General features: G+C 33.3%; 1 protein-coding gene across 1 annotated transcript in view; it reads right to left on the bottom strand.

Annotated features, from left to right (window-relative positions):
- Nucleotides 1–13,862, bottom strand: part of LOC132924311 (homeotic protein distal-less-like) — a 106,744-nt gene that overhangs the window by 21,741 nt on the left and 71,141 nt on the right. Inside the window, exon 3 of the mRNA XM_060988540.1 lies at nucleotides 3,671–3,863. Within this exon, the coding sequence (XP_060844523.1) occupies nucleotides 3,671–3,863 (193 nt within the window). The remainder of the gene's footprint in view (nucleotides 1–3,670; nucleotides 3,864–13,862) is intronic.

Genomic DNA, 13,862 nt, shown 5'->3' with positions numbered 1-13,862 from the left:
AAACATATAGAATATATGTATATTTATTTTTGTAAAAATGTTATGTTTAGTACAGTATATTCACTGTTATGGGCTGCAGAGATCAAATCGAATTATTTTTGGGCGAAGAGATATGTGAATACTTGATTGTTTAACATAAAGCTTACATTCAAACACCATAATATATATATGATACTTGCATATTCTTTATATCGATGTTTAATTGATATTGTTTCCCCCTTCGTCATACTCATAACATACTTACTGAGCGACAGACAATAATAATATACACTTATAATTTATAAATATTATAAATTACCGTTTTGTAAATACAGAACTAAAGTAAAAAAGTATCTGCTGCGTTGTTTCTAACCAAATTGGAATTAGACGCGTGATGATGACGAGAATTTTCCATTCGCCAAATGTACATCACTAAACCTATAATATAATATTACCAATACACTGCAAGTAGTCTGATGTAAACGTTACTCGCGTGTAACTGTCGCGCGTGTGTACACGAGACACGCACTACACACATATTACTATTATAGAGTTACCTATTACATATCATTATATTGTTATTATATCGCACAACGTATATTATACTGACGTGGCGGTCACGAGATATGGAAAAATGGAGAATGTAAACGAGCGATAATACGTTTCGAACCGGAAGTAATCGATAAGTTTTATAGGCGTACATTAATATACAAGTTAGATATACACGCGCCGGCAGTCTTAAGATCGTCGTCGATCGGGACGATGCAATCGGTACCTACCTATATACGCTATATTATAATTCTAATTATGAATATGACGTGTACAACAATGAATAATAACTCAACAATTGTTATGATTATTTTTATTGAAACTTCAAAATAAGATAAAATAGTCAATTAGATTAATTACGTTTTTTTTTAATCTGCTCGCGAGATTCTCTCTATGATATTAGATATATTAACATTAACGTAAACGTCGTTTTATTAATATTTTCGTTTTACCGGTCGTACCTATATATCGTCATCGTCGACTCGTTATTGCAGTCATCGTCGTTACGCATGTTACGGCAAGCACACAGCGGAATAATAATAATAATAATATGTAACATATAATATTATTATGTTATATTGTGTCGTGTGCGAGATTTTCGGGTGAGGTGGAAAAACGTACACGCGCGTAACGCAGGAAATATATATATATATATATATATATATATGTACACCACACATGAAACAGTGATAGAATGAATGAAACGGACTTGGAAGAAAAATAGTACATAGCATATTTATACATATATATAGTTACAAAGCGTTGTCGAGAGAATCACACACATATTATATATATTATGTAGGTAGAACGGTAGACGTCCACCGTCGTACACGCACATACACACAGCACATTCAGTCGGTAGAACGACGTATAGTCAGTGAACCGAAACAGTTGCAATCTCCCACGGTCACTTGACAGACCCATCCTGTTCCAGCTATTGTTTTCGTATATACGTATATAAATATGTGTATGTATATAGTGTGTGTGTGTGTGTGTGTGTGTGTGTGTGTGTGTGTGTGTGTGTGTGTGTGTGTGTGTGTGTGTGTGTGCGCGCGCGCGTATACGTCGGACCGTATATTATAATATAATACACAACGAAGTAATTCTTCGCCACTCGTGTGTGCTCGACACCGCAGCGCCGTATAGGCCTCATATAATATATTATAATATGTATATCTCGGATATATAAGTGTAGAATTATAATAATAATATTGTTGCGTTATTTTTATTATTATTGTTATTTCACGCACGATATGGATTTCCGAGCTGAACGAGAAAATATTCAAAACGGTTTATGGTAATAATAGTAAAACCATATTTTATGTTATTACATATTGGTATAAAAATAATTAATAAAAATCGAGAAAATGTCACAAAGTCGTAAGGGGTTTGATATAGGCAATTTAAATGAAATATTAAGAAAAATATGTATAATATATTTTTAATTATTCAGAGTACCTACTATAATAATTAATAGGTACATACATTTTGCATAATAAAATTCATATAGTGATCCCACGTCGGCACTGTTGTTGGTTTTAACGTAATTATGAAATTATATACAGAAAAACGGTTTAGCGCGGGAAAGAACTGGACAGACAGTTATGCAGACAGAAAACCATAGTTATATTCACCATAAAAAGAAATAATCTTTGACCGTGCGCAATATCGTCTTTATTTTTTCGATATCGGCGTAAGACATTGGCATTCGTGCAATATGTGCAATAAATATCTACTATATAATATTAAATTTTACAAATCACATATTATTACATTTTAAATTGTGTGGTAGATCGCATATTGTACGAATGCCAAAACATCAGGATAATGGAATTTAAAATTATATTTTCTTTTGTACTATAGTGCTTACGGATATCGAAAAAATAAAGACTAAATCACACAGATTCAAAGTCAATTTCTTTATTTTTGGCAAAAATGTGGTTCCTTGTAACCCGGGTGAAACAAACACAATATATACGCGACACGGGCACTAGTTGTTGCCGGTCGGCGGCGGTTTGCGAGCAGTAATTTTCCCGCATAGAGGCGCATAAGTTTCCGGCGGACGTCTCTGCCTCTACTTTTATCACGCCAAACCATCATTATTAAAATGCGAATATACGCAACAACAGTAAAAATAATATTACCATAATATATTATTCTGTATGTTAAACTACCGTCGGTATTCTGTAGTCGTATAATATTATTACGTTTGCGTGTACACGATTTATCTTAAAGCCCATACTTACGACCACGAGTTGGTAAAAATGGATTCGGAGAGTGTGAAAAACGTCTACACTCACCCGCGACGATAAAAATGTTACGACAAAAATTCTACATTAAGTAATATCATTGATTATAAATATTAGTATTTATATACTTAATATTAATATTAATATTTTTCTATATTTAGGTACTCTAAAAATTACAGATATAGGTAAATTATGAAATCGAAAATATGGGATTGGTTTTACAATTTTCCTACATAACTTTGATGTATACGATCGATTATATTGATAACTGCGTTCGGGCAATACGAATGATGGGCACGATGGTCTTGATTAGGAATTATATTTAAATCGATTATCTCAGATGTTTAATCTGTAGTTGATATAAATTATGGGTAAAGGTGCTGCAGAGAAAAACAGAAAAAATCGTTAATATAAGCAATTCATAACGAAAATATAGATAATATTATATTTAAAAATTAGATACTCGTAACTATTTAAATCTATACATTTTGGGGACCTCTCTACGATTTAGACTCTACCCCTAATTAAATTGATGGCTATAATGATATATAGTATAATAAATAACATATTATGTTCTGCATTTATAGCACGTACATGCGTACAAAGTAGATATGTATATATATATAACTATATAAGACTCCGATGAACCTCAGCGCGATGGAATGTTTCGAAAACAAAAATTATGAATACTACTGGTCTTGAGGGCATTTTGACCCATACTTTGTTTTTTCTTCCGTACCGCGATTTTCAAATGTATAGTATTGTAAATTGTAATATCAACAGTTTGAACAATATTGTTGTTTAATAAAAATAATAATAGTAATTGTAATAATATAGTAGTAAGCATTAATAATACAGTTATAATAATGTAATAATGAAACAATGGCACTCACCACCCAGAAGGCCACCAGACGGCGGAGGACTGTTCGGTATGCTAGGCGTATTGGCCCCGCCGGGGCCCCCCAACATATGGCCAGGGCCGCCGCCGTTGTTGCTACTGTTGTTGGACGGGGTCGACACTTGTTGTTGCGCAGCTTTCATCATTTTTTTGTATTTACTTCTCCGGTTTTGAAACCATATTTTTACCTGGAACAAGCACAATAATTATAACGTTAGTATTATATAGTACGAGTCATAATTTTATAGACAATAATATTATATATCTATATGATAATGTAAAATGTGTTTTAAAAGCAATATTTAATATTATTAAAGGCAAGGGTATAATAATCTTTTGATAAAAACATTTTATCACATTGAATTAATTTACTAGTGTTGTATTATATAGTTAGCCTAAGAATAAAACCATAATATGCTGCAGACATAGATATAGGTATATATAGGTATATACTAAAATAAAGGTTGGAAATAGTATATTAAAAATTAAAATGATAAATATATTATTGTATAAAACATTATTTTTTAAGGGTTTGGTATTAGTAACTGTAAAAGAAATTTAAAAAAAATATTTTCAAAATACCATTAAGTATTTTATTTAAATTTTCATACAGTATTCAATGAAATTTTAGATTGAAAATTGCGTATTATTTTTTCTAGTCTTAATATCACCACAGCTACCACCACCTAATCCTCCAATCCTCCTCTAAAAATTAAACTCAATGTAAGAATGCATATATGCGTGTGTGTGTTAACGTTTAAAGATTTATACCAGTTTAAGGACGATTAAGTCGCGATATAATATTATAAATTCAATAAATTAAAATAAAACACTTCATTGTACAAACATTTCTTACATAAATTATGCATATAATATAAAATCAAAACATATTCGTAATTTATAATTGCATATATTATATATTATTATATACATCATTATTACCTATTTATCTATAGTATATTCATAATATAAACGGGTTGACTGGGCCTATGTAATTCAAGCATTAAACGTAAGTTATAGGTACTAATAATAATGTCTACAATTGCGACGATAAACGTCAACGCATATATTACATACATATACAAACTCACACATTATAACGCATACTTCGGTACAACTACAGGTCTTAGAGTTTATTTATCTCGGACTTATTATACACAGCGAATTTCGTGTATATTATAGACTACCTATAAAATATTATGTATAATAGGTATATCAATCGTAAATCACTATGCGTACATAGCTACTGCTGCACTTTCGCGTTAATAAGTCGTAATATTTTACACCTATCAAAGTTATCATCAACGTAAAAATTAATAGTAAAAAGATAATAATAGTGATAACAACATCAACATCAACAATAATAATAATAGAGCAATAGACTCCGCTGCGGGGCATTCGACGCGACGACTAAGTCATGCAAATTAATGCGTAGTTGTTATATATATATATATATATGATGATGCGTGTATTATATACCGCAGATATTATTACAATGTATATGCACACACTAAAACTGCAGAACAGATGTAGTTAATTGGTGTGTGTGTTGTTTCTCCTGCTCGTGCGTAGGTATATATTATATGCATGCGTATAGGTATAATACGCGAGCAATATCGCAGCGGTACGGTCCGTCACATATGTATAATACAATATTTTATGTTATACATCAGTGTAGTACTATATATACCCGTGTGTATGGCTCGTAGGCTGTAGAGATCGCGGCGTGTATTGTATTTAAATTTACGAGGTGTTAAAATGGCAAACAAAAACGGGACCCGATTAACGATTTCATTACAGGTGTATTGAAGGTATACGTGTAGCGTACGTACACCTCATGTATTTATATAATATTATTATGATATATTTTTGTTAATTTATTTTATACTCGTGATACAGAGTTTTTTCCCCGTCTCGGTCTGTCCAAATAAATAGTTCTCACGGTTTGCAATACTACAGGTAATACTATAGGTATACACACTATATACACGCGTGAAGACTCTATACTGTGTCTTTTGGATAACGAATAATAACTGTGGTGTATGACTGCTGATGTATTTTATAATTTACAGCGATAAACAATACTTTCTTTTAATGTATACTTTTTGGTTTTTTGTTTTATTATCCCCACTCTCCCCTGGAAAATTTCCTGAAGGCCTCCATGGTTTCCCATGAGATTAACACAAAAACAATAGTAAGATTATGGTTTCTCGTCCCGTATCCTAACCGTATATCTATGGCTGGAAATTTCGTTCGTATACAAATTAAAAATACATTCATCATCTCGATATATTCAGGTACATATATGCACCAACGTACCGTATACGTAAGCAAAAAATGTACCTATACGTTTGGTCGTCCGTGAAGGTTTAAAAATTTCGAATAATTCGTAATTTGATTGGAATCTAAAACGCGCGGAATTAAACGGTCTTTTGAAAGCAGAAAGAGAGAGAGAGAGCGATTTGTAAACGACAGTTTACACGACGTATTATTATTGTTATAATGTATTATTTTATATTATCATGTCACGCGGTCGCCACCGCTACCGCCGCCGCTGCGACAAATCCCACGGAGACGTGTCAATATAATATATACAACGCGCGTGTGCTTATATAATATTATATATTATACCAATGCCGGCTATACCATAGGTTCGTATACGAACAGTGCGTGACATATATATATGTATATAATAATAATACATTATAATATATTATTACAACGACTTGTGGGCCGACATCGGTTTCAGGTTTCGTGATTTATTCAACGGCGATATATATACATAACAACGATCCGGACCAATGGCAGCGGTGGAAACGGTATATATATATATATCATTATCTGACGTAGTATACTACTTATAATATAGTACGCTAATACATGTCATATTATATCATTATTACTGCAGATTCGTATACAATAGTCGTTGTAATACGCAAGCGATATTATTTTTACCGCGGCGGAAGTCGAACGATTATGCTTTTTTTGAAAAATCGAAGTATTAACGGAAACTGCGTGCTAAGTGGCAGGAAAAATTGACGTTTCGAACAGTGATATGTATTGATATTATACAATATTTTATTTTTTTTTTTTTTTTGGTAATTTAATATTAAAGTCACCAATCTAAAAATTCCCAACTTTAGCACTGAGCAGATTAAAGACACCTATTAATATATATATATATTATATAGGTCAGAACTCGTAGTGGAAGCTGCAGAGCGATATCCGACGACAGTTTGCGGCACGGAATCGGCGGCGGCATGTGGACAAAGGGACTTGGTATACACTTTGAAAAATAAATCCGACGGCGGTGATAGTCGTTTCGCTTTTCTTTTGCCGGCTGCACATTCTACCGCGGCGCATATAGGCAAACGCGCGTACGTATTATTATTATTATTATTATTATTATATATAATGTAATAATAAACAAACCGCATTTCTGCACAACTTTGCGGCGTTCATATATACAGAGTGGTAACGGCGACGAGTGCATTACAAAATATATATTCTCTATTGGTATTGATTTCGTGTATAAACCTGTAGCCACAACAATAAAACATAAATATGCTATGTTATATTGTAAGTAAATGACAATTTTAATTGATTAATAAGTTTCAGTTCGAGATCAAAAATTAGGGTTAGTAACATCGCCATATTGCACACAAAACACTGTCGATACAAGCAGTCCGTGGACCAGTGTACCTTTATTATTATTATGTAAAGTACGATAACGAATGGCAAACAATAATATTATTACCTAGGAAATGAAACATAATAATTAAATTTAGAAAGAAAATGAAAATAGAAAATTACAAAATACTTAAATTTTAAGTTTTAAAAATATCTATTAAAAATAGCAGATACATTGGAAATTTACAATGATTTTTACTATAGAAGCTGATTAGCGGCACATATACAGGTACAGACTACAGAAAAAGGATACGCCTAGAGTGAACCACACGAAGGATTCATACAGTTATAGAAATGCGGATAATCTACGCAACCTGACAGTCACTTTTATTATTAGTTATTTCTCAGATCACTCAAATTGGCTTGAAATATTCTGTCAGCCATAGCGAGGACAATGTTTTATAGAGATAAAAGAACGGGGGAATAATCAATCACAGAGCATTGGATTTATGATCTACAAAAAACTATAAACAATAATTATTATAATACATATAGTTTGTTAATCCCAAAATACTAGAAGATGCATACTCCAAAATAGAGCGCACATTATAATATTAATATTACATCATTTATTAGGTGTGTGATATGAGAAAATAATAATAATAATATAGAGAAGATAATATGTTATATATTTATTTTTTTTATTTTTAAGACATTTTCCCCTCTTCCCCTACCCTGGTCGCCGCAGCAAAAACCGAATAGCTGCCTGCAGGTCGCCGCCGCGCACGCGGTCGTTTTCTTATTTTTTTATGTTGGTTGGCCGCACAATGCCAAGAATTCTTGAACGCGCGCGTTGCGTTTTCTGGAGGCCGGCTGAATCGGCCGACATCAGAGACGAGCAAACGTGTACACACACACACACACACACACACACACGCAAACGCGTATATATCGTATGCGGTTTTGCCGCCGTATGACGGACGGACCTGAGTAAAAAACGGGAGAAAAAAAAGCATCGCGCGAATTCTTCGTTTACCTATATAGTGTATGTGTGTGTGCGGACAAGCTCCGCGACCGAGACGCGCAACGCCGGACGGAGAGAGAGAAATATTTATAGTTGAATAATAATATAGGTATCTGTAGTAGTAAAGTAATAAAAATAATAAAAATAATAATATATATAAGACGATTCCTGAGCTGCGTCACGATATCGCGCGAGTTTTTTTTTATCGTATAATTTCTCAATCGGTTTATCGATCTGCGCATATACCTACTATTGGTAATTTCTATGTGATATATTTATCTCTACAAAAATATACATAACATATTAATAGGCCGCAAAAAAAATATAAATTTTAAACCACCTAATCCGCTCAAACTTTAGCGCCGAACCGGTCCAAACGTTTTCCCGCGAAATCATCAACATATGATAATATGTAATATGTTATGGTCCAGCCATGATGCGCTTTATGATATAGACGTGTGTTTCGATTTCCGAAAGTGTCGTAATATAATATACATATATGATGAGGACGATGAGGTACCTATGTACCAGCCACCGTAGAATATTTAGCGTATAGTTATTATAATACGACCGTTTGTTTTGTTTTGTTCTGTTCAGGCCCCGACCGCGCCAAATCGACCTCGTCCTGAACGAAACCGGGGATGGGCTCGGCTGCAGTGCTGCAGCGAGTATACACAGCTATTACATAATAATATAATATATATTCTCGTCTCAGTGTTTATAACATAATATAATACGCATTGTGTCACGGGAATTCGATTAAAAGGCATAGATAAATGACACTATTTTTCTCTCCAAAATGTTGTTACCCACGAAATTGCTGCAGTATTCTGCACGTATAGATCATCGTAGGTATATTAGGTATGTCGAAGCGTGAACCTAGGTAAGTTTAGGATTTTAAATTGTTCGCTCTGCAGTTTCCTCCTAAAGAGTTTTAAAACGCAAAACCTTGGACCACGATGTACCTATAATTATTTCTAAAAAGTTGGCACAGAAACATACCATGTGAAGTTGTGAATAATATATATAACATGTAGTAGATTATATTTTTTCACGCATTACCGGTGGTAAACCGTAGAAACGTATGAAAAAATAAAAGAGCAAGGTAAGCCTCCGCAGCGGTCCTGCTGCAGCCGTCGTCCGCAATCAACGTCATATATAATATCGTCGTCGGACGTTAAATGCGAGAGTCGTGCCGCGAATATATATTATATACATATTATACCTATATTTTTTATTAATAAATTACACGTGTTATTTCAATAGGAATATTTATATAGCTAATAAATCAGCCTCTAGTGCAGTTCGGCAGAGGACACGGATAAAAAAAAATAATAGTAATAATAATACAATAATACCAATAATAATATAATGTAATAGAGTAAACTTAATAATATATATATATAGTCGCGTTACATACATATACACACACACACACATACACATCGCGCGCGCGCGGTATAATGTAATATATAATATATCGGCGCAATGATTCTAATCTGTCAGTAAGTACTAATCAATGTCAAATAATTTTTGATATACGACGAGTCGTAGCCGCCACCGCCCGATCGACCTTCCCACCCGAGCGAATACGCTAACGTAACGTGTGTAGTATATATAATACACTATAAAAATATAAACAGTGCAGCGAGTGAGAGGGAAACACCGCCGGCGCAGGGAGAGGGGAAGAAAAATTATACGTAGCTATATGTATGTGTGCGCATACGTGTTATTATTATTATGTTTTATATCGACGGACACGAATCAACCCTCTCACCCCGGTGACCGGTTCTCGGTGTTTTTTCCGTATTTTTTTTTCTTTATCAATATTATTATTTATACGTCTATTACTCGTGTCACTTTTTATTTTATTTTTTTTACTTTATTTCTCTCTCGGCCCTCTTTATATATAGGTTTATCTCAACCCGTACCATCGCCTCCGGGCCGTATCGTATATATATACGAAACACTGCAACATGCTACACCCCATCCGCGAGCAGGCGGTCTAAAAGTCACCGGGCCTAGCTGAAGCACCTTTTACAGCACGCAACACCATCGTGCCGGGTAAATCATAATTTACGAGATCTATAAAACGGTGTACACCATGGTATATATATTTTATACCCAAGACCCCGAGGCCCTCGAGGTTAGGACACAGACACTCGCGGTGTTACTGTCTTGTTTCTGTATAATGTATTTATAAATGCACCTATAAAAGACCAATAGTTTCACGTCATAGACGATAACTATCAAATGCCTAAAACTGTGATTAAATATCACATCCATGTGTTAAAATTAATAGTTTCTTTAGTTACCTACCCAAATTGTTATAATTTTAAATGCATACACTATAATATATGCAAGCTAATAGTAATATGGATTAATGATATTACACTATTTATTCTTATTTTTTTTTGTGTGTCTACTTTAATAAGCGGAAATTACAAGCATAAATACTAGGTATTTTAAAAAGAACTTGTAAGCACTCAAAGTTCATTTCTAACTCGGAAACCACAAAACAAACAACAATATTAGACGAACGGCTGAAAGATAAAATTCATTCTGCAGATCACCCGATTGATTATTATAATTTATAAGTTTTAGTCATTTATTGTTTATACAAAAAACAGGTTTGAAAAGAAAGTGATTAACGACTTTTTTCCTGTTGAACACAAGTAAAATTTGTCAAAGGTTTCATCTCGCTCATATTATTAATATTATAAGTTGACGTGGCGTATAAGTACCCGAGTATATGTAAAATTATCTTATAATATTATAATGTAATATTTATACGAATCGAAAAATAATCAAAACTGACAATCAAACCGCAACACATATATACAATTGGTGATTTTCCCATATAGTAATAATAATATATGTATAGTGTGTCTACAGTTTATACAACAACATTGCGTATAGAGTTGTGTATGTGTGAGTTTTATGTGCCTCGCGATATAAATGCACACACAAATACTACTCACTCATTCACTCACACATTGACTAGGCGGAACTATGGTACGCCTACCATGGTCATCTATAGTACAATGTTTTTGTAATGTATTTTATACATACACGTGAACGCGCGCTTGTGTGAGTGTACGAATAACAATAAAACTTCTATGTACGCTTGTTCCAGCAGTGAAATCACTTAACCAGAAACTTTTACTTCATTATGCGCATTTTTTTCATCTTCCTACTCCTACTTCTGTATATATATATTTTTATATATAACGCGTGTGTCACGACCACAAATACACACACACACATATACGCGCGTGCGTATTATTCCGACATCATCAAACAAAACCGGACATTGCTATTGTGTCGAAGAAAACTATTCAGACGATGCAATTATAATGTGTGCTGTGTTTGTATGTGTATGTGCACCAATGTTGGAATAGGTAAAAAATTGGATAAACCGAACAAATATAATATATATACCACCTAACCCATACGTATATTTTATTTTATTTTTTTATGTTTATATACGTATTTGTAACAGGATACACCTGTCGTGATGGATTACAAGGTGGAGGCCATCGGCTCATATATATATATATATAAATATATAAATATATATTATATATTTGTGTATGTATATATTATATACATTTTAGCTTCCGGCTTTTATTTTTACGGGACGACTCGGCCGATTCCGTGTCCTTATTAACATATATTATTCATTAAAAAAAGTTATTCTCTCTCTCTTTCTCTCTATATATATATATACATACTAATATGAATATTTAAAAAAAAAGAAGAAAAATGTCCACCCACCGCCACCACGAAACCTGCGCCGTACCACGGTGCTCGAGTACTTTTTTTGTTTTGATCGATAAAGACGGTATACATACGATCGTCGTAAGTGATAACAAAAACTTGTCGGAAAACGTGCGTCTTCGAAGAATGAAAAGAGAGGAGTAGGAAATTTGCTTGCACGCGTGCATTATCTATCCGTCAGGTTGAAACAATATATTATATATTTATATGTTATCTTTTGCTAACGATTTGGTGTGTATGGTATAATATATTATATTGTACTGTATTAAGGTCCTGTCGTACATGATCCACGTATATATTATATTTTAATGATTAACATATACGCACATAAAAATCGATACAGTTAAACAACGATCGTCGTCGGAAACTTCACGTCAATTCGGTCCTATATACCAATGGTTTTGGTATTATTATTTTAAGAAAATCACGAAAATTGGAAAAAAATCGTCCTGTGGTAACAGCATTAATTTTTTCGCGTTGCGGCCATATATCACACCTCTGCAGATGTCCACTAGGAATTCCTATTTGTGAAAAATTATCAAATAAACTCGAGAAAATACTCCCACTCAAAAGCTAAAAAATCAAAAATCAATAGGACATAACTTGTTTTGTACGGAAGAAGACGTCTTGCAGCAGCCTATTATTATATGGCGCCACATATCGCAAATATTAATAATAATATGTATAATATATTATACACTCGTTGCGTATTGTTATACGCATCGTCGTATGTGTAACGTTCAACATACAACTCTAAACTATATGAAAATAGAAATAAAATATTTTCAAAATCACATACATTTACCACGAAAATGAATATTTAGTGATGTTTGGAATCACCCTGTATATACTCGTAAAACGTCGGACGGATAGCTGTGGTGTGTGGGAACAATGGTAATCACGATAACGACACGCACGGGACCCTCCCTGTACTGCGCAAGAGGAAGTCGTTGTACACCGACGGAGAAGGTAGGTAGGTATATATACCTAGGTAAAATATTATACGCATATATTATGTGGATATATACGCAAGCCGCGGCGGTTTGAAAAATAAAAAAAAAAATAACGAAACGAAATACGCGCGCGCGCCCATTGCAAGGTCGACCGTTTTCCCGACAAATTCTCTTCTACAGCGGGGGAAACGAATAATATCATTGTTGTTATAATATTTATATTTCGTTTCGTGTATCAAGATTGGAGCATATCGCACGCGAATATTTAACGTCTTTCGGTGGTTGCGGTATAAAATATAAATATTATATTATATATATGTACGAATGTATGTTATATTAAGCGTGATACCGACAGTAGCATATTTGAGGAAAAACCGCGTCTCGAGAAAGCATTTTATTTAAACATATTTTCGGGTTTTTGAGTGCTGAAAATATTTTTAGAATACTTAATTTTTATTTTTTTTTTTTTATGTTGGAAATAATCAAATTAATTTTATTTTATTAAACAGTTCATTAGGTCTTAGTCTGATAATTTAGCTAAAATAAAATATATATTAAGAATATAATGTACGGATTATGTAATCTCCAATTGGTAAACCGTGGTTTAATATATTATAATATGCAATAACTGTTCCTCTTCTCCAAGATAATATCAACTTTCGAATTCACTCCTGGATAACGATATAATAATATTGTATAGACCAATATAGACGTCAAGACTGCGCGTTACCGAAAAAAAAAATCGAAGATCGTATTTGGGTGTATGTATTTGTCTTTCAAAATCAACACATACATTCGAC

This window comes from Rhopalosiphum padi, chromosome 3, assembly GCF_020882245.1.
Source record: "Rhopalosiphum padi isolate XX-2018 chromosome 3, ASM2088224v1, whole genome shotgun sequence".
NCBI lineage: Eukaryota > Metazoa > Arthropoda > Insecta > Hemiptera > Aphididae > Rhopalosiphum > Rhopalosiphum padi.
Note: the sequence above shows the minus strand (reverse complement) of the source record. Positions and strands in the feature narration are given on the sequence as shown.